Source organism: Pisolithus orientalis (genome assembly GCF_024613125.1).
Source record: "Pisolithus orientalis strain OTSU chromosome Unknown F5J12scaffold_13, whole genome shotgun sequence".
Lineage (NCBI taxonomy): Eukaryota > Fungi > Basidiomycota > Agaricomycetes > Boletales > Pisolithaceae > Pisolithus > Pisolithus orientalis.
Genome location: NW_026260794.1, coordinates 567,183 through 592,079, shown reverse-complemented (window position 1 = coordinate 592,079; position 24,897 = coordinate 567,183). Strand labels below are relative to the sequence as shown.

Genomic DNA, 24,897 nt, shown 5'->3' with positions numbered 1-24,897 from the left:
GGGGCTATTATTGGATTACATAAGACACTAGCAGTACACTACGCTCTTCTCACTCTTCTTGCTACTCCGTGTAGTGATCTTGAGACGGCGTCACATTCAGCTTCTCTATGATCGCTCTTACTCTCTCGTAGACGGCGAATACGATTGCCTGACCCGGAGCTACGCGAAGCACCCGTGGAGTAATTCCCTTGTAGAACGATCGAAAGCCTTCCTGCTTCCACATGTCCTGTGCAATGGCGACTACCTTTTGAAATCCGGATGTCCCTGATTCGTAAGTTGCTTTTTGTAGCCCTGTTTGGATATTCACATTCAGCTGTGCTCTCCCAGTGAGCAACGGATCATACGTGTCTTGATCGTATCTACCGGAGCATTGGAGAACGGACCCATTGCGCCGGATATGAGCCCAATTACCATATGCTGATATGACGGAAGCTCTGCTAATTCAGGTTGGTATCTATATGCCAATTTCTTAAGTTCTTGGTATGTCGTGAAGTTTACGCCTGACAGAGCCGGGTTTCTTCCAGAGCAATATAGGTAAAGGTAAGATACCCACCTTGATTAGTAGCTTGCCGCAAGGCAGTGAGGCCAACTCCTCTATACAAGGTCGTTGCACCTTCCTCGCGGACTATGGTATAGACAGCATGGGCTGCATTGCGGTACCGTGGCATTTCCATTGGATCTGCCAGCGAATGTTGCTGTGCCTGAAGACGGATCTTCACCACTTCCATTGGACACACCACCGCGACCGCTTCCGTTGTTCCCGCAGCCAGACCAGCTAAAAAATATTCGTGGTTCGTAACAGTACTGGGAACCAGATACGACTTACCTATGAAAATGTTGCCGACACTTGTTTCCCCTGTCGCCTTGTCAGCAAGCCACGCTTTGTATGTCTCGAAGCTTGCAAATCGAATAGCCATCTTAGGTATGATCCCCGACAATACAGCTCCGAGCCCCTTGTACAACGCAAGGGGTGTTTCTCGCCGAACGATCATGGCTCCTGTCGCTATAAATCCTCTAGGTTTTGTCTGTCAGTTCCTTAACCGTCAGACTTCGGTGGAAAGGTAGTCTGGGATGGACGTACCCCTGGTGCCCGCCCAGACCTGGAGAGCTGCATGCGGACCTTGATGGTATCGAGGGGCTGGCAGCATAGCTGACAAGAAAACCTATTGGTACTGCTGACCATGAGCTTGAGAAGATAAACCCACAGCTTCCATGGCACCAGCCATCCCTCCAGCGGTGATATGGGTAGCAAAGCCCACTTGCTTTCTGCTTTCGTTTCGTGGCATGATGCTTCTCCGGGCCGTAGTGCGTTCACCTGGGTACGGTACTTCGTAATAAAAACGTAGAGTATGGGAGAGATTTTACGCTTGTTCCCTCAACAATTCTAAATATCTCGAAGACAAGTTAGTTACGTGCGGATAACACGTGAATTTCTGTGCACACCGACATCCGTTCCGGCGTTTGTGTCCGCGCTAGCGCCGACGGTCCTGGTGTTTCTGCTAATCAGGCCCGCTCTTTTTCCGTCTCTCGACAGGTGCCCGAGCTATTACGATGCACAAGTGGACCCGACAACACCCAGTTTTCTGAAATTCCAGTACTTGCTCGGCGTAAGCCCCTAACTCATCAGGTTGGATGAGATAATTTATTACCTCTAATACCTAACTGGTCGAAAATCAAATGTTCGTATGTGCGAATCAGATGCCAATGTACTAAGTGGATATGCGTGTACTGGTAAAATATGAAAGCTGTGAGGATGCTAACAACGGCCGTGGCATTGTTTAAATGTGACTTTCTGCGCGTGAAGATGGTCAAAGCGGAGGCCCGCACGCGGCGTCTATTCTAATCGTGGCTCATCGAGAAGTTCGTGGTGGTTCAACTTTGTTAACCTTCTTCTCATCGTCGGACGGGAACGGCGACTTCTCCGAAATCGGAGTTTCCGGCATAGCACTGGAGACAACGGAAGTGGTAGCAGTTGCAGCTGACTCCTCATCCTGTGGTAGCTCTTCATCATGAGGAGGTAGCGATTCAAGGTCATACTGCGTAGTGACGCCCCAGAATGGCCGCTTAAACGCCATGTGCTGAGCAAATGCAAATGCGGGCCTGTTGCAAAACTGTTAGCAGTGGATGATTCATCACCAAGAGGCTCACGTTATAGCAATCGAAACTGCAAGGATGACGACCGTCGTCATAGGTGGTGAATACCCACTAAATACGTTATCCTTGGAAACTATCAGCAAATAAACTCTTCAAAGACCTGTCGGAATTACCACAACGTGATACCGGTTTCTGTCTATGAGATACCGCAGTCCGCGACTCATCCCGGACTGTTGATTGATCACAAGATCAGCCCCGAGGGCGCAGAGGAAGGACCCTGTGGAAGCACATCCATTGAGCTAGGATGGAAGAAGCATGGGTCAGGTGAGTGATGGGCGAGAAAATTTGCTGCAGCGCCGACTCACAACGCCAACTCTCTGCTTCCATAAGACCAATATACTACACAAGAAGCCGCAAAATCCAATTATGAGCCAGTTAACGAAGAAGATGGATGGGTCCGATATTAGCAATCCGCTCCGAAGGATGACGATTCGAATCCCAAGAGCCAACCCTCCGAGAGTGCCCAGTATTAAAATTCCAATGACGCGAGAAAGCTCGAGAGCACCAAGAAAGAAACCCAAACCAAAGAGAGAAAGAACAAAGACGGTCAAAGCCACATCAGAGACACCGAGATTGTCCAAGGTGTTGACAAAAACTGCCCAAGCTGAGGGGAAGCTTCGGATTAAGAGAAGAGAGGGAAAACATTGAGGGATACGACTCACAAGTGAGGGCCCCAGCCAGTCCGATGGCTGCCGCGGTAGTAAAACGCCATCCACGGATTCCAAGAAATAGCAACGGTATACCGACCATAAACGAGAAGACTATCCACGCTATTGCGCATGCATCGAAACCGCTGCCGCTTCCATCAGTTGCAAGACCTTGGGGGATTTCCTCGCCAGTGGTAAGACTGTAGATGATGATCGTGCCATTGCTATTGATGAAGGCGACGTTAGGGTCTTGAAGACGTTGTAGAATTTCACCATTGGAGGCAACGATGGTATCGTACTGGGCAGCAGCACCGGGGATGGCGAGTGCGGCAAGAAACGCACAACTCAAGAAATATAAAAGCTGGTTCGAGAGACGCCTGAGACGAAAGCAGGCTACCATGGGTCTCTAGCACGACCACGCTGGTAGAGATCTAGAAAGGGAACAGAGGGAAACGAACGACAACGGAAACTATGTAACGAGCGTGAATGATATGCTGGTGGCCAGCTTGAACAAGTCGAACGCCACGAAGAATACCGGGAGTGAATGCCAGGAGTGAATCTCCCAGAATCTAATGGACGTCGAGGTCGAGAACGTAGGAGTGGAATTCCTGGATTAGCATAGCAGGGTACTTAGTACGCGACGGCCAAGCGACGACTTACGTCCCCGTAACGGTAACCAAGCCGAATTTAGACGGCCGCAGCAACTGGCAGCGGTGGTGGAGCTGATTTGAACATCGGACAGTAGACGTCTGACGGCGTGGAGTTGGGGGTTCACAATACTCTGTAGTGATGGTGAGTTATATGTAGTTGCCAAAAGTATCCTGTCTCGTCGAGTGACGACGGGTTCGAATGTCATGTCCATGATCCTTCCTTCACTGGGCAGCACGACGAGTTCAAGGGATTTAGCAGCAACAGCACTCGCAGAGCTTCGCAGAGAGTCGCAAGACATATACAACCGCATCCATTCCATCGCTGAAGATGCAGAATTCGTCAAACAGGTCCGCTATCACTATGGCGATCTTCCACTTCTGCGTGAGTATCAAGGCACTGATCTGTCGTCTTACACCTCTGTCGTGCTCATACCCAGCGAATGCCAGCCAACATGCGATGCGGCGCTTGGTATGTCGATCCGGACATCGTAGGGGGTTGGCTCTCCCTCCAGTGAACCAGCTGTAATTCACCCCTTTCAACCAGAGTCCATCGCAACATACATATTTTAAATCCACGGACGGTCATACGAATAACTGGAGTTTTAACTTGCGCAGGCCCAACCTGCATATACTGCCATTGATAGTACAGTACCATGGGTGGGTCCGATTAAATCTACAAGGACAATCCTGTAACGTCATGCTGTAGGCTCATCCTGGTCGACTCAACTCGCGCCGGGAAACGTATGCCAGATGCACTTTCGAAGACAGTGCCAATATGGTGCTCGGTCATAAATCGTGCTCTTGCTCTCAAACATCCATCCAGCTTCGACGGTTGGGACACTGCACTATACACACCTCCTGGGGTCGTGAGCACACAGGAGCACTGTCAGATTGAAACGAAACTGGATGAATGGGCTGCAGAATTAGCTGTACTACTGATACGATCATGTCTGCTATATTCCGCACTAATACCTTGGCCAGGCATCCTTTTACGAAATCCCCGAGTTGCAACATCCTTTGAGGCCAGTATGGATCACGCCTGCAACAAGCACGTATCCCGATCTATCATCAAATGCGTTGTCTTTCTATCCTGTCGTATGTTTGTCTGCTTCGAAGCAGGTCACAGACGGCTTAGAGCGCCGTACTGCCGGGTTCACTTACATTCAAGGATCTGGGGACGATCATGAATTGTGGAGCATGGTCCGTCTTCACAATTTCAATGCAGAGTAAATCTTTGTTTACGCCGTCCCAGGGACTCACATCGAATGTATTCTGGAGAAATCGCGACCAGCTACTGAACGCGACGCGCTCAGCACTACCGGACCTCGTCCATGGGTTGACCTCTTGCTCTGACACACCTCGTGGTAGGGGTACCGATGAATTATGCTTGACCCCAATAAAGCACGTTTCTAGTCTAATTTCTCTATGCTCTACGAGCACGCTACAGTTTGCCATGCCATTAATAGCGACTTCTGGTATGGCCGTGGTGTGTTTGACGTCCAACGACTTGTGCCAGGTTTGGAATGCGAGCACCGCAGAACCTTCTCGGTGGTTATGCATACAAGTTCCGGAGGGTAAGAAAGGACAGCACGATTTCTTACGAACCGTTCTGCCACAATCTGTGCCTTTCATCAAACGACACCTTGTTGACGGGCACAAGGTTTGTATTGCGTGCGACTCTGGGTCAGATACCAGTGTAGGCGTATGCATGACTGTTTTAGCGCTGTTCTTCCGCGAAGACGGGTCTTTCAACCCTCTGGAAAACGGACAACACAACTTATGTAAGGAGTTCCAGAAATCGTCTAGATGATCGACAGCTAATGATACTATACACATTGATAATTTTGATTCAGCGAAAGCGATTCTAAATACCCGTCTTCAATGGATCATAAGCAGTTACCCAAAGGCAAACCCAACCCGTACAACTTTGAAGAGAGTGAATGATTTCCTGTTATCGCCTTTGTCCGGGGGATCGAGTACCCTTAACGACACAAAGAGTGGCATACGCGGACAACGGGACTCACTCTGATGTCCTTTTACGTACTGCGCACCCAGAGTCCGAGCAATATACCACAAGTTTGAACTCGGCTTGAATGCCTGCTACCCAAGTAGACGGAACTAGCCAGTACTTCCCTGCTCGCAGTGTCCGCTTCGGAATGTCTACGCCCGCAAGGGCGTCGCTGTATGGACCAGAGGAAGCTAGAGGACAATTTATGGAAAGAGGCTCAACAGCTGGAAAGAGTGATAGATTGAGGGGGGCCGATTGGGGCCCTGACGTCAGGTGTAGTCGGGCACTGTGGCAGAATTAAGCAACCAATGTCCAATTCAACAATATCGCGTACCCAAACTGCGCCGTAGATGGAATGTCCACCTCATACACCGGATTGAGGTGGTAGCGGTTATGGATTGGACTCCCCGCGGCCGATTGCATGTCCCTGGGAGTTGGTTGAGTCCTTAAGCAGAGAAAGTGCATGCAAAAACAATAACTCACCATCGTCCTCTGGTGACTCTAGCATACATCCCAGCTCCCTCTTGCGGAATCGGTTCAAATTCGAACTTGCGGGAGCTTTCAACTTTGAGCGTGAAGGCTCCAAAATGGACTTGTGGCTCAAATGTGGATAATATGACCGTGTAGTTTCCCACTATAATTGTCCCCGTCAGTTGCTACGTTGGAAAATGCAAAAGTATAATAGGTGTCGCTCACATGGCAGATTCGCAAATGCCCTGGCATACCCATACCCATACGCTCCAGAGGTTGCAACTACTTCCCTTTGTGCAAGTCTAAATAGCATATTTAGTACACCCAAATTGACCAGTGGCTCTATGCGCACTCGACGACTCGTTCTCCCGTTGACCAAACCACCGTCAGATTGAGTGGGACGTCTCTCGGACTCCGAGCAGTGACAATAACTGCTGCCTTGTCTCCATGTGATCCACTCGGACTTTGCGCCGTACCGGACGCTCTCGACGAACTCGCTCCAGCAGCTGGAGAGACAGACCTTATGGCCTCTTGCTCGAATATGCGCAGATGCCATTGCGGGTTGAGCATATAGGTTGGGTGCGAATGATTCCCGCCAGAGTTCTTCGTGGTGAAGACACCTTCCACCTGCACGTAGAAGATAAGATACCCCACTTTCGCTTAGAGCTTTCGTTGAACTACCTTCATGCTGTGTCCTTTCACACCAATCCCTCCCACACCAGCACTTTCATCCCACTTTATTGAGAGCCCTGATCCGCAGAACACACTGACCGTGAAACAAACGTCATCGAATGGTCCGTCATAGCAAGCCAGCACAGCGAGAGCGCCTGAAACCGAGCTGACGGAGTTCTGGCTCAACGAGGAACTTGTCGGAGAGCCTGGAGTAGCAGGCCATCGTGCGGGGGATGGCGAGAGAAAGGATGGGGTGGAACTCCCGCACTGGCTATGCGGGACCTGGCTAATGCAGACCTTCGTCCGAACTAGGACGTGCGTAGAGGTGGTATATATTCCCTGCAAACATCCAGCTTAACTGACTGGGGTGTGTGGGTCAGTCTGAACGCACCTTAATTTTGGCTTCCGCCTTGGCCCTCCCTCCGGCCAATGGAGGGAGCCTCCCCAACGACACTCCTGCATCCATCCACTCGTCTTCCGCATCCACGGTTGCCGTAATATACTCCCCGGTTCGTGGTGCGTCAGGTCGATGCCGTACAAGAAGGACCCAGACCTCATTATCGGAAACTGGATACGTGTCGCAGCCAGTTTGAGATGAGCTCGGCGTGTATGTGTACAACAACCGCAGATGGCGGACACACGCTGGTCATGTCAGAACGAGTACGATTCAGAGTGCGGAGCACGACCTACATTGTTCCATATCTTCCGCATTCCCTGGCTTCCACATACTGCAATTAATGGACATGTTAATCACTGATTCCACGATATAGAAAACCGGCCAACCCGTGAAAGCTTAGCTCTCGATGAAAAAGTCTAGGGTCCCAACTCGCATACACCCCCTCAAATGTTGCACATAAGTCATCCCATCGCATGTCGAGGGCATCTGCAAAAGTCGAGAAACCCGCTTGCGTTCATGGGGAGTGTTGCAGTAGAGGAAGACGAGGTACTCACGCGATTCATATTCGCTCATTAACGGAGAGGACCGACCAGGTACCCTCGAGTCTAGCAACGTCATCCACCGGTCAGCGGCTGTTTCTCTGACATCTGTGCGAGGTTTCAAATTGTGAGAAAAGATGAAAGTAACCAAGTATACCAATCACAGCATAGTTATGCGAGGGTAATAATCTAAGACCTTTGATTCTCCGTGTAGTCTTGGAGTCTGTACCAACGGTCAGGACGCAATGACCTAAGGTAATCACGTCCGCGTCAGTGAAACTTCCTGGAGGAGATCACACCAACCATTGTGAAAACCGCGCATAAGCCTTGTCCAAGTTCTTTCCTTCTCAAAGGACGTGCTACACATGATCTAGTCAGCTTTCAACCTCCCAACCGTCAGCCACATATGAAATCTCAGTATCGAAAAGGGAAGAAAGCAGAAATACATGAATCTCAAAAACACAGAGGACAATTCATACCTGTGCAAGTCAATAAACTCGGGAATCCATCCGCTGAGAGCACTAATGGTAAAGGAAACAAGGGTCCAGAAGGTTGAAGTGATAGAACATCGTCGGCAAGCAAGCCAAAAACAAAGGGGGAGTTGTAAGCAGGTGGGTTTGCAAATTGGTGAAAACGCACTGTAGGTCTATAGCAGAATTCCTGGTATCATTTCTCAGCAAGTGAACACCAGACGAATCACAGTGCGTACGATCCAGGGAAGTCGTATCCTCCCATTAACTTCATGTACTGCGTCCATGGTGCGCATGAGTGACGCGAACTATCTCGCCTGGAGAGAACACGTAAGACTTACGGCTTTCTCAATCAGAGCTGGCCACAAAATATTTTTAGCACCAGTAGAGATCCCGATTGGATTGCCATTCGAGTCAAATGGGAGGGCATCATCAATGGCTTTCCGGCAAGAAACACGATAAAAGAATTGATGAGAGGTTGCTCAACGCAAACTCGACGACAAACGCACTCACTTATCTACGTGAACGTTAGCGTCCGGACCATTAAGGACCACTGACTATTAGTATGAAATAGCGGAGAGGCCCCCAAACCGTATGGAACGCCAAAGTACAATAGGTGACTTACTCGTCGATGCGCACCGTTAATTAAGACTTTGATGTCGTATCGCCCAGGCTGCCGGCCAGGATAAATAGAGGAAAGGAGCTGTCAAACAGAAGCTAATTGAGCACTCTTTGGTAATGAACATGACCAGGCTCGTGACGCAGAGATTACGGCCAACGTCGACTCCCACGGCGTGTCTGACACATTATGGTCATTCAGGTAGCTAAGCAAGGCACCCCTTCACTCGTGAACCTTTAATGCACCCTGTCACGGTCATCCCCCGCCTGACGTCGCTTATACTATGTAGCCAAAAAGCATACTTGCCTTGGAGTTAAATGTCTTTGTATGTTGCACACAGACTGCAAGCACAGCACAGACAGAACAGTCATTGATCAGATGTTGTTCGATGTCCGCAGGAGCTAAGTCCACATTTGGTTCCGAAACGACGGAAGGGGTGGAAAACGTTGGGGAAGGTAATGGTGGGAGCGTGGGTGCCGCATTTACGGGACGATTCCAGCTGAGAAAGCGCGAACTACCATCTGCGGAAAATATGGCATACTGCGGAACAGACGGCTGCCCATCCGGATCACTGAATAATTGAGATGACCAAGGATGACCAACGCATACGAAAAACCGGACGAGACCGGAACGTACGTATACAAAACGTTGGGTCCAGCCATAGGCACGGCGTCCGTCCAAATTGGATAACGGATACTGTTAATGACCGACGACTTTCGTAGGATATATTGCTGTTGTTCTGCAACGGCCGCATGTTAATCCGCCGTTCTACAGGCAACAAAGAGCGAGCTAGAATCATACACTAACCCTGGGCAAACCAATCTATCGGGACGGCATCGACTTCAAAGGTTGCTCCTGGCTGCTCACTCGCTTTCTTGATTTTCTCTGCCCTCTCTAAGGCTTTCGCCGCGTTAGCCTTACACCTAGTCCGGAAGACAGGATTCAATGACTCCGATCGAGATAGATGTAAGAAGGCATCAGCAGCTGCGAGGTAAAGACGGAATGCAGCAGAAAAGTCTGACGACAACTCTGATTTAGCGCCTCTCGCGTAGGCAGCCTGACGGTTCAGTTAGAAATGCGAGTGCACGAGACTTGTCAAGGGAACCACAAATGGTACCTCTGCTTCATTGAAAGCCTTGGAAGCGGACGACATGTGTCCGGATCAGGGCATCAGACAGCCAAGACTCCAGAAGCCAAGCCAAAAAACAACGTGGCATATGTTTTAGATGATCACGTGGATTCTTGCCATGCTCGGATCGGATTCCGGAAGGAAGTATGCAGGCAAGGCAAGAACATCCAGCCTTTGCGCCATCTGTGGGCTTTTCAAACAGTGAGGCGTGATTTGCGAAGAATAGTTTTGTCTCTGGTACTGGGTTGACAGCACAAAAAAGCCTGACTGTGGTTATTAATAAAGCGTCCGCAGAGTAAACCCTAACCTTGTACCGGAGTTAGGGTTGTCACGCGAGCTTTCACCAACTAAGACGACCAGCAGAAATGTTGTCGGATTCTGAAGCGGAAACCGATGATGTCCACACCCTCACGATAAATGAGCACTACGCCAAAGCCTTCCAGTATAAGAAGGAGAGAGAGGAACTCGTGAAACGTGGGTGCAGCTGATGCTTCTGTCGCAACGAAACTCACCTTGGTACATATAGTTAAGGAAAAATATGGCTCAGACATCTCAGACGTATCTGCTGAGGGAGATTCCGAGGACTCAGACGATACTTCGGAAGACTCGGATGGTGTTGAACTCACGCCCGCGGTCGATGCCGCTATCCTTCGTACGTTGGCGCGTATCAAAAAGAAGGATCCGAACATATATGATGGGGGTAGACAGGTATTCGACGGTAATATATTCCCTGTTATCACCATTGAGGCCTCGACTGACTCCTTCGCTGGTGGCTGTAGAAGAAGAAGGCCGGACCAAGCACCGTGCACCACTCGTCAAGGCGAAAACGAAGGACAAGGTCTTCTACCCCTTATTTCTTGGATATTCAATCCGCGACAACTAATTTTCTCATTTATTAAGTCGAAACCGTTAACAATTCGCCAAGCTGCACTTGCTGTCCGCCCTCGAAGATGGCGAAGCACCGTCCCGCTCCCCATCGCCTCCACCCCTCACGCACGTCGAAGAACAGAGCATCTTGCAGTCCGAAATGCGCGCTGTTTTTCACAGTGCCGTAGACTCGTTAGACAAAGGTATGCTTTCATGTTTATAAATACAGTACATATGCTGTTGAATGTATTAGGTGACGATGTTGAAGATGACCTTCTGATTCCACGTTCTCGCACGCGCGACGAGGTCGAGCAAGAAGAAGAGGAGTACAAAGCCTTCTTAGAGAGAGAGGTTGGAGAGGAACTACGGCGAGCTCATCACTGGGGACGTCGGCAACACCACAGACCGCGATCAGGAAATCGCTTCTTCTAAGGAAGATCAGGTCGACAAGAAGGATAGGAATGAAAAGGAAGAAAGAGAAACTGGACGCGAAAGGTGACAAAGAGAGCAAGAAGAGCAAGAAGAAATCCAAGGAGGACGAGGACCATGAATTTTTATTGAAGTGAGTGTGTCGTGGACTTCGAACGGAGGTGCATCTGGGCTCCACGTTTATGTCTGATGCATGCCGCGGCCTTATCCGTGTTGATAACTTACATCACGTGAAGCTATATCTTCAATCGTGGTTGGATAGACCGAACGAACCGGAGGATCCCCACGTACGCGGAGATCGTCAATTCCTCCAAGCCGTCAAAATCTACTTTAAATGTTGAGTCCTGAGACCAAGGAATGAAGAACAAGGGCCAACCTTTTCTGACGAAGAATCGTTCGATGACCTGGCAGACGCGTTTGAATCGTCATACAACTTTCGATTCGAAGAACCGTAAGTACACGCAGTCTTCACTGTGTTAATGATTCCGCCCGTGTCTGGCCACCACTTACGAATTGATCGAACACCGGTTATAAATCAGCGATGGTGCTCTCATCCCCTCCCACCCTCGCAACGTCCCTTCCGTTCGGCGGGAGTCCACCACCCGCCAGGAAGCCCGGCAACGAAAGAAAGAAAGAAAGGATGCCGAGAAAAAGGAGATGATCACTGCAAGGAAGGAAGAGATCAGGCGTGAACGCGATGGAATCGAAAAACGTCTTGCACACGAGCTAGCTGAGGAGCCTGGACACGAGGAGGAAAATATTGGAGAACAAAAGAAATTGAAGCAGGAGGGGAAGAAGGGCGAACTAGCCCGTCTCAAAGACCTTCAGACTAAGGACCTCCTGCGCAAGTTGGAACAGGTAAGTGCAGAAGGTGGATTGAAAGGTGTCGACAAAGAGGGTATGTTCCTTCACAAAGACAATTGGTGTACCCAGTTTTCTCAGCTGCGTACCGTAGCTCTCGTGGGGCTTGACCTTGACGCGCCTTGGGACCCAGAAAAGCATGACAAGCAGATGGCCGCCCTATATGCTACAGACGATTTTGACAATGACGCGGACGTGGAGAAGCCGACATGGGATGACGACATCGACACCGATGATATTATTCCACCAACTGGCACGATGTCGAAAGAGGAGCTGAAGAAGATTAAGAAGAGAGAGAAAAAGAAAGCGAAGAGGAAAAGAGGTGATTCTGACGAAGAGGATGGGGTCGATATAGATGCCATGGACGTGGATGCCGACGGAGGCGATTGGGAGGAGGCAGACGGAGAAGAGTGGGACGGTACTGAAGAAATGCGGAAGCGCAAAATGGATCAATATATGGAGGAAGTCGTGAATCGCCTAGGGTTCAATGACATTGTGAGTTTCCGCCAGTGGCTCATTCCTGTTCATGATGCGCTTTTGCTAAAGTGGGGGACAGACGGCCCACATACCCACACGTTTTCACTACATACAAACAGCCGCAGATGATTATGGCCTGTTGCCAGCCGAGATCCTTCTCGCCAAGGATGCGGAACTTAATTCGTACGTCGGCCTTAAGAAGATGGCACCATACCGGCGCACAGGAGCGTCAGGAAAGGGCAAGGATTGGGATCCGAAGCGTAATGAGCGTCTTAAGGAGTTCCGGCAGACGTTGCAGGCACGCATTGGCAGTGGATATTCAGGGGGTTGGTCCATTGGCGCGGATGGAAGACGGACAGGGGACGGAGCTGAAAATGGAAAGAAGAAACGGCTTGGAAAGAAAGAAAGGGCCAAATTGAAAGATGAGGCAGGGGACAAAACAGCTGCGCACGGTGGAGCAGAGCAGCCCCTCGGTGAACCCATGGATGGACCATCCAAGAAGTGGGAATATGAAGACCAAGCTCCAAGTATCTCTGAAGAGAACAGAGCACCTCAGAAAAAGCGTCGTCGACATCGCAAGAAGGCGACCTCGAATAGCGATCGCCCGACATAGTATATAAGCCCCTATCTTTGTGTACATACAAATACAAACACCCGTCCTTCCTAATTTGGGCATGCCGACTCTATGTTGTGCTATTGTACTTGCGGTGGCCATTGTTCCCCTGCCGACATTAATATTATTGCTATGGAGTCCCGAGACAAGCCCGTGGAACAGCGGCGACGACCGTTTTCTCTTTTCTTCTATCATTTAGCACATTGCGCTCGCCGATGAGCAAGTTTCGTGAACACCTCTCACTCACTCTGCCGCCTGGCCACCTCGACCTCCCTGTTGAGCAGTCCAAATTCTCCCCAGCATCGACAATAGACCCGTCACCGCGATATTCAGAGTCCATGCGGAATCCGTTTCACCCGCTGTCCCCGAAGGATGTCGAGGCGGGGACCCCCCAGTCGTCCTCAAGCTTGCGTGACAGATTTACCAAGCTCTTCTTCGACCTTCGAACGATTCATAACGTGGTGCCTGCTCGAGTTCAGGACTCGCGTTTATCTCAGTGGCCACCGCTCAACGTCGAGAAGCGGCGATGTACATGTCAACACGATCCTCGTCACGAAGCGAAGAAGAAGAAACGCAAGCGCAGGTCGCGGTGTCTCTTGATTCTGCTGATAATCATTCTTCTCTTCTTGATTGGAAACGTAATCTACTTGAACGTCCGCGTCCTCTCCCTTGCATCTTCCTTATCTCAGAATCCAACGACTCAAGTGCTCTCCGCGGACGCTCTCCAATGTATATCACAATACACACTGAACGCACCCTCATCACCCTCCTCCTATCCCTGTTCAAGTTGCTTGCTAGCTCTCCAGGGCGTTCCTTCTTCGTTTATGTCAAATTCTGCCAACGCCCAAGATGCTCAGACAATAAACAACGTTGTTCAGTTCTGCAGCCTTCGTGCGGTATACGAAACAGCGAGTGCACAGGGTCAAACTACCCTTGGTAATGGTAGTTGGTCGCAAAACCTTAACTTCTGCACTTGGACAGGCGTCACATGTGATACTTCTGGACGTGTTTCCTCACTGTGAGTGTCTGATAAGCAGATACCAGGAACATGTTGATTCACGCTTTGCCTTACAGAGCACTGACGTATCCTGGTGTACCTGCTACACTTCCTAATGAGATTGGCGCGCTTTCGGACCTTCAGGTCTTGACCGTAGTTGGAGGAAATACGATACCTGGTATGTGTGCCAAGCTTTTGAACCTAATCTTTGGGCCAGAGACTGACATGTGACACGTACAGCTGGCTCTCTTCCAGAGTCTTTCGTAAATCTCACTGCCATGACCACTCTTCATCTAGAGTCAACCGCCATTACCGCACTCCCAGATACGCTGTTCTCTTCCCCAGGGTTGACAAACATATCTACCTTGGCTCTATTACGCAACTCAGATATGGGCACATCCCTGCCCACCAGCATCACCGAGCTAACGGGATTGCACAGCCTGTCAGTTCAGTGGCTACAATTTGCTTCGCATTGCTGACCCCCTTTCCTAGGCTCGTCAACTCACAGGTCTTATCTCCATCGCCGCTGTCTACTATAGTGAACTCCTCTACGCTCGCTGCCTCTCTACAGACTCTTGATCTCACTTCAACGTCGTTAACCGGGACAATCCCAACTTCCATCTCGTCTTTCAAGAATTTGACGCAACTCTTACTGAGTTCTAATAACCTCACTGGCACTGTGCCAGCCATGCCAAGCACACTCAAGGTGCTCCAACTTGGCGAGAACTCAGCCCTAACTGGCGCTTTTGCCTGCAGCGTCAACACGTTACAAACGTGCAATGTTGCAGGAACAAACGTCTCCGTCGCCGGGTGCGGTGTATGCCAGAACGCAACGATGACCTCGTAATTTGCGATACATCCATGGATAATGTCGTCCCCAAGGTTAACTTGCCCTACGACAGACACTGCATACGGACACATTATGATCTACGAAATATCACTCATACGTGTAGCATAATTGTCGATTGTTCCACTCCCTCCTTCTACTGTTTTATTGTCGTACCACTTGATGACTTTCTTATGTGACATCCATCAATAGCTTCGGCCCGTATATTTCACCCGTAGTGTAACAGGTATATTTGGATTTGCTATCAGATAACCTGCAGTTCAATCGATGATGGGCTTTTCTTCGTGGGGTGATTGATCGAATCCGTTGCCCCTCCTACATACCGTAAATATCAAGTTTCGAAGGTTCAGGATATGAGAACCTCGATTGGGGACACTGTTCGGTTGCAGCATCACACGGCTTCTTGACAATTGAACGTTTCATCGAGTTGCCTAGCACAGCTACTCGGCTTCCAGTACTCCAATGGCCAAGACACACCAAGACAAACCTGACAAATGCTATTTTTTCGAGATAGGTCCAGAATTGCATTGTGGGCGTTGCGGTCACAGCGTGTCTCATCTTTTTTTAGTGCAGTATTTCTGCGAAATGGAGCAAAAGCAACACGGTGTCACTCCTCATTGCTTCCCGACTCCTCGTCTATTCAAGATGTGAATTCTGGTTGCCTTAATGTACCTATTCTACATCAACTCACACAGCACTGGTATCTACTAGGTGCCCTGACCGTCCAGCGGTCGAGATAACAAACATCGCTAAAATCAACATGCAAACAGGGGAAATCGGCATGCCAGAGGGGAGAGAGTATGTCTTGTCTTGTCTCGTAAATTCCTCCACGACAGCTATTCACAAGACCACAGCGATCTCCCCGAAGGCAAGCTTTGGCGGGAAGTCCGTACCCACAAGGGTGGTTGACGGACTTTCGCCAGCGAGGAACATTCTCACCAGTTTATGCATGGTGTTAGGTTCAATTCAAATCATATTGGGAAGGGAATTTCTCTCACTTAGCTGATCCTGTGCAGTGGGAAACGGTAATATTGGAGTAAGTACACAAGTTATCTGAATGTAGCCTAGTTTGGAACGTTGTTGGTGGAGGCACAGCACGCAACAACTACAATGCTCGATGAATATACGCCATTGCATCAGACTCCCAGCCATACAGTGCCGAAGTACGCAACGTGAGTTCCCACACCGATTTCTGCGATCTTCGGATCACATTAATAACAATAACACCTGGGCGCTGGCGAAAATGAATAACTTGTGATGTCTAGTTCACTTAACAAATACAAGGAGGCCCTTGATGGATAAACTATGATGGATAAGGCAAACGTAAGACAAACGTTGTAAGTGTCCGCATGAAGTGGCTAACAATAATCAGTGAGGCGGTCTCTAGACGTCTTTCCCGATGTGCTCAAGCACGTATCAAGCGTGATGTCGGAGACGGATATCTACGAAGACCTCCTCAGCGCGTGGGATGCCAAGGTTTCTTCTGGTCGTACGGGGCGGCCACCACGACCTAGATTCATGGTTCACAGGTGTGAAGTCGAAGAGGTATAGATAAATGATGGCCACCAATTTCAGCTCATACATGGCCAAATATCTGCCCTTGCACTGGTGACGTTACACAAGAACTGGTCAACATTCAGGCCGTAGACGTTCCGAAAGCGACACTTACCAAATGCCTCCCAGCCGCGAAAGAGAACCATGGTTGACCATCCGTGGGCAGTCTCCCCTCTCGGTGATCATTGTGAGCGAAACGATCGAACACGAATTTACGGTGGTCCGGATACTCGCTCTCATCCATATGGACGGCTTGAACATTGCCCAGAACATACTCTCCCTTGCGCACCGTTACTGTCCCGCCCCGATCCTTCAACTGCAGGTCTGTCTCTGCAACGCGCAAAGCAACGAATATAGCAGTGAGCCTCATTGTCTCCAGAAGTGCTGAAGTCAACGACGTGAAGCACGGCCTATCCAGCACCTGCGGGTTGACACTGGCCAAGAAGGAGTCTAGGTCTCCGAAGTCTTCCTTGATTGCTCTGTCGACTTCGTTCCGTATCGCATGTAACGCATCAGGATGACTGAAGAGGAACAAGAAAAACCATAGCGCTATCCCGAACGTGTTCGTGTGCATGCCCCACTGGAAGGTAAGAAGATGACAACACGCCTCGTGGCGAGCAACGTCGTTTTCGCGGAATAATTTCTTGAAGGCAGAACCTATCCACCCATCCTCCTCGGCGGAGAAATCTCTGGTACTGAGATAGTCATCGATCTGCTGAAGCATTCTCTTTCGTGCTTTCATCGATGGCCACCACCAAAATGGTACGCTGTAGAAACGTTCAGGCATGGTCTCATCAAGAATACGCAGGTCCTCGTATGTGTCTTGGGGGTACCGAGTGCCAAACATAATGAGGTTGGTCGCGAAGCACAGTGGCTCAGTGAGGAATTTCATGAGCGTTACGCGAGCATTTTTCATCTGAGTGTAAGGTTTCAGTTTGCCATACAGAGCCTGGGCGATAGGCGCAGTCAGATCCCCCATGGAGCGTCGCGAGAGGCGCTGGTCCACCATGGGGAATATGAGGTGAGACACGACACGATAAACCTCAGTGCTATTGCCCTTGCCTCCCGACACTGCGGCGTACAATGCGTTATGCGTTTCATGGGTTCCCAGTACGTTGTGGTCGGCCGCATAAATGGACGAGATAGCAGATATGGACGAGACGACGACGACTTCTCTACCACCAAGCAACATTCTAAAGACATTGCCATACTGCTTTCTATTAGTAACGGAGGATCAGTATAACCCACTACACTTTCCGAGAACCCTACTCACCTGCAGCGTGCTAGAAATTCATCTGGACTGGAGATGAAAGACAAGGCAGTCCCGAACCAAGGCAAGACACTTGGTACTCGTGGAGGAGAAGATGCTGGGCGTTTCGAAGAGAGTGATGAGAAGGCAAACACGATCGCAATTGCGATGAAGCCAACTACAAGTAGAGACATCTTCGTACGAGGAGGAAGGGGGGAGCAATGATCATTCCGAGGGTGAAAAACAGACACCCCCCGCTACTTTAATGGGTCCCGAAGAATGTCGACCACGCTCCTTGTTCGGAGGAAATCTACGTCAATGTCAGCCCCCCTTTTTCGCTTACCATTCCTAGCCAGTCCATGCTGATTAGTGCTGATTGAGCGGAGGCATGTCATAAGCACTGTTTCCGTGCAGATAACGCACAGGTTGGAGTGGTTCCGTTTAGCGGCTCGCCTGCCCCCTGAAGAGCGGACATCACCGGGGTGGCCAAAGCCACGGATTATGAAACTCAATATATTCCCAAGATACGGCACGCGCACAGCAGACTGCAGTCTCATACGTGCTACTCAAACTGCGTGGCTAGGCAGGGACATGAACACAGGCCGTCGTGAATGATTCAAGTGTTTCATGGTATAATAGGCACGGCTTCTCATTGATGCGCGGCCAGACCACCCGATCGGCCCTATTTAACCGACTTCCAAGCCCTTCAAGTTTCTTTCACACCTCTCAATCCTGTCAAGTCTACTTCGGTCCCTCGGTTGAGACTCGGTAGAGAAGTAACTCGTGGTTGTCGGCAGGAAGTATTGCCTGACTCGGCAAGTACATGATAAGTGGAAGGATACTAAGATTATACACTCTATGTTCTATATTTGGTAATCAGTATGATCCCGCGCCGGTGGCTCTCGACCTAAGCACAGCCCACGCCTGAGATTGGCAGGTCCCCGAACCCAGGGGTGCGTGTATCAGCGATTGCAGAGCTTGTGGTGAGTGAATATAATAAACTTCTAGTAAGCTTCTAGTAGGAGACGTAATCTCGCCGTATCTGCCGCCGCAAAGACATATCAGCCGAGTAGTACCTCGTGTATAAATTCTGAGAACAAAATCACCAGGGGAATGGATGCATGAATATATCTCAATGCGAACTTCGCCTCACCGCATTTGATCAGGCCCGTGGTACCCTCTTCGCCACAGCCGCCTTCGTACAAATAGGTCCTACGTAGCAGGAACGTCGGTGCGTTCCTGTTCTTACTCACCGATCGCGATCCTTGTAGCAGTGCGGGAGGGAGGCGATTACGTTAACCGGACTTCGGTGAACAGGTAACATTTTTAGCCGCCAACGCGAAGCCCAAGGAGTCAGATCTGAGCCAGTGGAGTCGTTCCCTCTCCCTACCATTGTTTTCTATTGTTTTCTATATCGTCAGGTGTTGATTGACAGTTAAAGGAGGAAAAACCTCGGCAATACAAAAGGGAAGGCAACATGCAAGCTGCGCATCTGATGAAAACTTGTGCCGACGACCACGAGCCCGTATTCAATGGGTTTGCCCACCGCGAGTACTATCAAGGACGAGTGCCCCCGAACGATAACCGTGGTTTGCCTCAGTGTCGGCAGAACACTTGGTGCGCCTCACTTAACTCACCCACTTCACCATGATCGTCTGAAGGGGTAGATACACTGCGGTCATGTGCGAACTCCAGCGAGCTGCCATGTTCCTGCGAACCTTCGACATCACCCCTGTGGCCAAATGGTCTGAATCACGGTGGTCACCAAAACAACCCGAGGCTGCTGTCCAGCGCGTGGAGGGTACCCTTGATCGTAGCTCAGTGCATCTCAGACACATGTTTGTGTAATGGAGCCTTGTGACGTCACGTTGACATTTGATCTGTGTACAGATCTGGCAGGCGTCCACTAAATGGCCTCGTGCAAGTGACGTGTCTCGGTGAGGCATGTCTTTGAGTTATGTAACCGAGTAAAGAAAGCAATTGTTGGTGACGTGTGACAAGCGACACGGCGACAAACGTTCAACTACATACCGTTGCACGCTATGTGAATCGCACCGTGAACCGTAGTTCGATTGTTCGGCGGGTTTTTTTCTTCCTTTCTTTTGCGACTGACTCACTCAAAGAGGCTGACTGGGGCTGGCGGCCATTGCCAAGTTATGTGGCATCAATCTATCCTTGGCTATGTCCGGTTATTACTGCTATCCAGAACCCCGGATTGAATCCTCCTTGTAAGGCTGAATAATGGTCAGTTCTAGCCCTTATCGTAGTTGGATTAACTGGGCTGTCCAAAGAACCCAGGCCCTGGCTCGGAAGTAGGGAAGTATGTTAGGGGTAACTATCATCTCTTCCGGATCTTTCCATCATTGGGTTCATGGGCGGGCGCTATGACCTCCGAAGTCGGTGGCCTCAAAAATCCGGCTCTGAAACAAGCGGCGACAAAGAGAGCGCCCAGGGTGGCAAAAAGGATAATGCCTATGCAACCGGCGTTCAGTCGTGCGCAAGAGAAACGCCATACCGCGCCTCGACTAACGATCGACTCCGGCGTCCTCGTTCCCCGAAGGGCTGAAATGCAAGTGCGCCCCGATCACAATCTAGTAAGTATAGTTTGGCGCAATTCGCGAACTTGGAGCTGTGCGTACGCCGTGCCAACCGATTAGCGATGGGACATTCGCTCCGAGAATCCGTACGCTTTCTTTGCGGCTGCTTCCAAAAATGGAACATACGCTAGCATACGCTGACTGATAGCGTATTTCGGACTAACTACTTGAAGTATGGTATGGCGGGCATATTGTTCCAGGTGGAGCCTCGCCTACCTCCGCCAAGCTGCAAGACAGCTATGATGCCTTTGACCTAGTGGTATACTAGTCACAACGACAGACAATAACGGATTTGAACAAGCAGAGGAGGATCTTTTACCGACTTTGACAAAACAACCTATCCAATTTCACCGTATTTGGCAATGTTTCCGTCATGTACTATCTGCCCGATGGTGAGTTTACAAGCCCGTGTTCCTGCTTGTTTCCAGAGTAACGACACAGTTGTGATCGACATGGTGAATACCTTCAACCTACCGGGGCTCAGATAAGTTTGCTGCAATGCGGATCGTTTGACCGGAAGAATTGCTCCGCTAACGCAAGGCAGCCGTACTGGTCCTCGGATGGCTTGGCGAACCCAGTCATAATATTTTATACACAATGCGTGGTGCAGTGTCGTGTTGTGCCCTTTATAATACTTTCCAGCTGACACCCCCCAAACTTGACGTCACTTGTGATATTGAAGCTCGTTCTTGGTATGTGATAGACCTTTACGTGACTTACCAACTGATTGTTACATATCTTACTGGCAATCCAGTCGATTTATATGTCGCAACACATTGTTTTTTATTATGCTTCTGGCCGATGTCGCCGCGCTGATAGCAGACTTTCCATAATTTTGGATTATGGATTGTATGGAAGGTATTCTATTTCATGATTCTGGACGGGAGCTCACTTTCGCCACTCATGGAACTTTTAGAGATGAGATGGCGATTTTATTCTCATGTCGTCACCTTGTGTAATATCTTCAGATGCTTTTTTTCGGAGATTGATCGATTCTGGAAACTTCGGCCGGGAATATTGAATAATCCTCTGCAGCTTCAGCCTGACGCTTCGAGAAGAGCTTTCAGGATGCGAATTAAGAGGGTTCGAGAGCGGCTCCGAGTTTCCAACTAGATTGTAATGGCCTTCCATGCCAAGTTGCGCTGGGGTGGTTTGGTTTTTGGACGTGACCTCAAGGGTTGCGCGAAAAACACTTCCGCTTGTCCAGGTAACGTTAAATGTATATCGTCACTTCGGAACGGTTCAATCGTTGCCGGATTGACGGATAACGAGACATGAAATTAGCAAATAGCGGTAAATATCCGACTTTCCCTTTCTCTGTGCTCGGAGATTGAGTTTGTTGTGCACTAACCCGGTACAGACTCATGCCAATCTTGGGTTTCATTTCGCCGAAACTCTAGTGTCTTCCGTCTTGGTATTAGTTTGGACGATGGCCAACGTGGTGCAAAGCTGTTGTCAGATTCACCCTTTCATGTCCATAACACAAGTCCACTCTGTGCTGCGAATAGTATGGCTGGAGAAGCACTTTCGGTATTTGGTCCTCCATTTCAATGACATGACAGAGGCAGCCTAGTGTTTTACACTTCACTTGCTGCTACCGTGGAAGCGATCAGTCGTGCAGTCAATAGCACATCACAAGAGCCGAGTGCTCCATCTTCCGCTCCGACGTCATTATCTATCCGACGATCCTGTATTACAAATTCCCAACACCGTCAGTACCCCTGCAACCTTCCATCCAACTCCTATATGGAGACTTTAATGTCCGCAGGCGATTCACCTGCTGGCTAAGTCCGCAATCCCGAATGTAGCTGAGATGTGATCAAACGGAGTTGCCCACTGACATTGCTCAGCGGATACCAAACTGATTGCTTGCACCTCAGTCCGCTTCCACTGAATAAAAAGAATGCAGAATTTGACACAACCGAGACGGGTGCATAGGCAAATAGAATAGATTCTGGCTGTGATTCGATGCCATCCATCTCATGATCAGCACTTTTAGATTTAGGTCCTCCTGTACCCTCCTGTGTGTGTTATCCGATACCTTGGCTGCCAATGAGGTGCTTGAAAAGCGACAGGGCAAGTCTTCCTCTCGCTGCTACATACTTCCTACTAAATAACTTTCAGTAGTTCTATTTGAACCCTATCCCATGTCTTGTGTTGGTAAAATCAAACCCAGTCTCCATTAGGCAGACCCAGCACTTGACAGAAGCCAATCATCCACTGGTCAAACCTCTCCCTGGTAGGTGCACAGTTTGTGATGTGTTAGTCTTGGTAGCATTGGCAGAGGAAAGGGGAAAGGGGTGAGAACTAGGCAAGCACTTGCCTTTGTTAGTGGATAGAGCTTGAAGTAATAAATGGTTTTTGTAGAGGAAGTAGTTCTGACTTAAGAGTGGGGCTCATAGTCAGGTAAGAGGAATGTGAATTCACTGAGGGGACTTGGTGGAAACCCCTGGGTTTATTTATATACATGTAGGAATGTGCACAGACCATGAGCACATATGGTAAGTAAGAAAAGTACCTACTATGTATAGTAAGGAATGTCATGGAACATTATAGAATAAAGTGGAGCTAAGTGGAGTACTTAGCAAGCATGACATTATATGAGTAAAACTCATCAAATAAGCAAGTCTAGAACTGGCTATGAGAAACACTGGTAAGTGGTATTTCCAACAGGTAGTTATTTGACAATTTGTGCTGAAGACAGATGAACAGACTTTCCACTATATGGAACATGTTTTAGCACATGGTGCTAGGCACAAACTTGCTCTCATTGCTCATTGAATAATGGTGTGAACCTCATCTGTTTACTGAAAGGTTGGACTTATGGAGCCGAAGACCTCATTCTCACATTGTTACCATGTATAAATCAGATATCGATATCCTTTCTGAGATTCGTTGGTTCCGGAAGGCATATCCAACCTCAACGCTAAGGAAGCTATGCGTTCCAAGGAGAACATTCAGAACGGCATGGAAAAAGCCTTGATCTCGAAGGTAAGTCATCCTCCAGTGACCTCCACTCTCTGGGCCGCTCCTCTGGCCACAGTGGCGGCGATAGGTGCTGTTTTGGAGCAATTCAAACGTGATTGGATGTTTGATGTTTCGAATGACGGATCACGAAATGTTCATATTCTTTGCGTCCGACGGCGAGTTGCTGTGTACCAACACGACGTTGACCATGGCATGACTGGTCTTCATCTCGGAGAGGCATCAGCGGGAAAGTGCATCAAGTTCACTCCAAGAACGACCCTCCGATCTTCAGACAGTTCACGAAATCATATCAGTTACGTTGGTGGTTCCTCGCCACGCTATTAAGTAGCAGGGTGCGATTTAACCTCACAAATTATCTTAAGTACGCCTGTTTTTCCACGGACAAGCGGAATTCCTTCGTATTTATCACGGCATCGCTCAGGAAGCTTGGGCCTTGGCATCAGTTGAGGATCCTAGCTGTATCCACGATGCGACGCACATCACCTTGTGATAGCCTTCTATCATGTTGTCACTAGTAAGTCCCTTCTTTTCTTTCTTGTACTTTAGTGCATAATATCCATCACTAGTTTGCTGTTAGTAGTGGCACGTGGTTTGCTACTTGATGGTCACCCAGGTAACTTATGAACACAGATAGCAGTTCTACTTCGCAAGGGGTCATTTCGCCTACGGATGAGACAGTTGATGGGGAAGTTGGGAGTCGAAATGTATCTATTTTTAGTCTTGGCTTACCGACGAACGATATGTCCATGCTCTGGCAAGAGCCGTCACTAGCGTCACGACAAATGAGGTACGCCTATCTATACTTCTTATAAAATTGGATGCAGCGTGTAAGGGCTACTCCATCCATGTAGAGGTAGGCAAGTCCAATACGCGGATATATTCACTCACTGCGCTCGTCGACATCGCAAATCCTGCAGAGCGGGCAGCACTCACGGCCCGACTGGTTGTGGTTGCTGAGCAGTTGCTTTGTAGATAAAGTCAAGTTGCACATCGGTCAACACCTCCGTAGGATTTTCTTTCCTCTCCCAAACACCGAGCTCCCTAAATCGCAGAAAGTCGAGGTCAGCACCGTGGGCCCTTGCGTGCCATTTGTGATTTGATGTTAAAGCTGATGTCAAAGAACGTAATACCGCAGGGAGTTTTAGGACTGCTTTTTGTGGACTTGGATCGTCGCCCTTCCTTTAAGCTTTGCAGGAATCTCAAAGCATTCAACTGGGTTAAAACGCAGGTTGCCTTTTCGCACGGGAAGCGCGTATCACATGTGAAGAGTACGTATATTGGATCCTCATGAAGTTGATAGCTGCCTTCACACACTTTTCCTTTCCGGGCAGGAGTTGGGATGCATGCCAAGTTTGCTTTGAGGCACCCTTTAAAGGAAGAAATCTATGCAATTATCCTTGTCACTGGCATGCGCCTCGACCTCCCCTCTCACAAGGTCGTGAATAATTGCGGGGACAGACGTCATTCAAAAAAAAAAAGATGAGAAATGCGAGGTTTATGAAGTAATAACCCCTCTCGCGGCTAGTGTTCAATCTAAAACATAATATTTGCTGTACTTGGAAGCATATGCCACGTTACGACTATCTCGTGCATAACTCTATTTCACTCTATCCAATGCTGGATCGGATCCCAACAAGGTGCCATGGTGCTTTTGTAAGATGG

General features: G+C 49.3%; 9 protein-coding genes across 9 annotated transcripts; 4 read left to right on the top strand and 5 right to left on the bottom strand.

Annotated features, from left to right (window-relative positions):
• Positions 1–2: 2 nt before the first annotated feature.
• On the bottom strand, positions 3–1,408 carry F5J12DRAFT_829827 (mitochondrial carrier domain-containing protein). Its single transcript, XM_051745681.1, has 5 exons — positions 1,206–1,408; positions 827–1,150; positions 554–775; positions 345–500; positions 3–291 (listed from the first exon to the last, which is right to left on the bottom strand). The coding sequence occupies exons 2-5, from the start codon at positions 990–992 to the stop codon at positions 62–64; spliced, it is 774 nt and encodes a 257-aa protein (XP_051600265.1). The 5' UTR covers positions 993–1,150; positions 1,206–1,408; the 3' UTR covers positions 3–61.
• A 442-nt stretch (positions 1,409–1,850) lies between these two features.
• F5J12DRAFT_720393 (uncharacterized protein) lies at positions 1,851–3,201 on the bottom strand (the record flags this gene model as incomplete). Its single annotated transcript, XM_051741235.1, has 5 exons — positions 1,851–2,100; positions 2,149–2,219; positions 2,268–2,393; positions 2,460–2,758; positions 2,817–3,201. 5 exons carry the CDS (start codon positions 3,199–3,201, stop codon positions 1,851–1,853), a joined length of 1,131 nt encoding a protein of 376 aa, XP_051600264.1.
• Positions 3,202–3,661: 460 nt separating this feature from the next.
• Positions 3,662–5,261, top strand: F5J12DRAFT_720610 (tRNA A64-2'-O-ribosylphosphate transferase; the record flags this gene model as incomplete). The annotated part of the gene is made up of 6 exons (XM_051741249.1): positions 3,662–3,833; positions 3,899–3,962; positions 3,998–4,108; positions 4,158–4,380; positions 4,433–4,651; positions 4,704–5,261. The coding sequence occupies 6 exons, from the start codon at positions 3,662–3,664 to the stop codon at positions 5,259–5,261; spliced, it is 1,347 nt and encodes a 448-aa protein (XP_051600263.1).
• Positions 5,262–5,302: 41 nt separating this feature from the next.
• F5J12DRAFT_85857 (uncharacterized protein) lies at positions 5,303–10,045 on the bottom strand. The gene is made up of 24 exons (XM_051746771.1): positions 9,745–10,045; positions 9,435–9,684; positions 9,264–9,366; positions 8,934–9,198; positions 8,634–8,711; positions 8,522–8,525; positions 8,350–8,447; positions 8,248–8,285; positions 8,178–8,198; positions 8,018–8,059; positions 7,842–7,897; positions 7,696–7,788; positions 7,554–7,646; positions 7,386–7,485; positions 7,293–7,330; positions 6,994–7,244; positions 6,612–6,941; positions 6,283–6,557; positions 6,156–6,232; positions 5,943–6,093; positions 5,794–5,886; positions 5,476–5,745; positions 5,375–5,409; positions 5,303–5,315 (listed from the first exon to the last, which is right to left on the bottom strand). The coding sequence occupies exons 1-23, from the start codon at positions 9,778–9,780 to the stop codon at positions 5,403–5,405; spliced, it is 2,769 nt and encodes a 922-aa protein (XP_051600262.1). The 5' UTR covers positions 9,781–10,045; the 3' UTR covers positions 5,303–5,315; positions 5,375–5,402.
• Positions 10,046–11,346: 1,301 nt separating this feature from the next.
• On the top strand, positions 11,347–13,068 carry F5J12DRAFT_85384 (KRI1-like family C-terminal-domain-containing protein). Its single transcript, XM_051746615.1, has 3 exons — positions 11,347–11,950; positions 12,008–12,408; positions 12,470–13,068. Exons 1-3 carry the CDS (start codon positions 11,710–11,712, stop codon positions 13,001–13,003), a joined length of 1,176 nt encoding a protein of 391 aa, XP_051600261.1. The 5' UTR covers positions 11,347–11,709; the 3' UTR covers positions 13,004–13,068.
• Positions 13,069–13,074: 6 nt separating this feature from the next.
• Positions 13,075–15,135, top strand: F5J12DRAFT_829785 (RNI-like protein). The gene is made up of 4 exons (XM_051745680.1): positions 13,075–14,021; positions 14,078–14,178; positions 14,241–14,442; positions 14,493–15,135. The coding sequence occupies exons 1-4, from the start codon at positions 13,219–13,221 to the stop codon at positions 14,845–14,847; spliced, it is 1,461 nt and encodes a 486-aa protein (XP_051600260.1). The 5' UTR covers positions 13,075–13,218; the 3' UTR covers positions 14,848–15,135.
• On the top strand, positions 15,113–16,242 carry F5J12DRAFT_768463 (uncharacterized protein). Its single transcript, XM_051742217.1, has 8 exons — positions 15,113–15,361; positions 15,416–15,494; positions 15,559–15,645; positions 15,702–15,806; positions 15,864–15,883; positions 15,937–16,019; positions 16,113–16,170; positions 16,220–16,242. Exons 1-4 carry the CDS (start codon positions 15,310–15,312, stop codon positions 15,754–15,756), a joined length of 273 nt encoding a protein of 90 aa, XP_051600259.1. The 5' UTR covers positions 15,113–15,309; the 3' UTR covers positions 15,757–15,806; positions 15,864–15,883; positions 15,937–16,019; positions 16,113–16,170; positions 16,220–16,242.
• F5J12DRAFT_85450 (cytochrome P450) lies at positions 16,132–18,026 on the bottom strand. Its single transcript, XM_051746632.1, has 3 exons — positions 17,675–18,026; positions 16,517–17,618; positions 16,132–16,452 (listed from the first exon to the last, which is right to left on the bottom strand). The coding sequence occupies exons 1-3, from the start codon at positions 17,842–17,844 to the stop codon at positions 16,264–16,266; spliced, it is 1,461 nt and encodes a 486-aa protein (XP_051600258.1). The 5' UTR covers positions 17,845–18,026; the 3' UTR covers positions 16,132–16,263.
• Positions 18,027–19,988: 1,962 nt separating this feature from the next.
• Positions 19,989–20,701, bottom strand: F5J12DRAFT_782679 (uncharacterized protein; the record flags this gene model as incomplete). Its single annotated transcript, XM_051742746.1, has 4 exons — positions 19,989–20,122; positions 20,181–20,212; positions 20,412–20,500; positions 20,627–20,701. 4 exons carry the CDS (start codon positions 20,699–20,701, stop codon positions 19,989–19,991), a joined length of 330 nt encoding a protein of 109 aa, XP_051600257.1.
• Between the last annotated feature and the right edge of the window lie 4,196 nt (positions 20,702–24,897).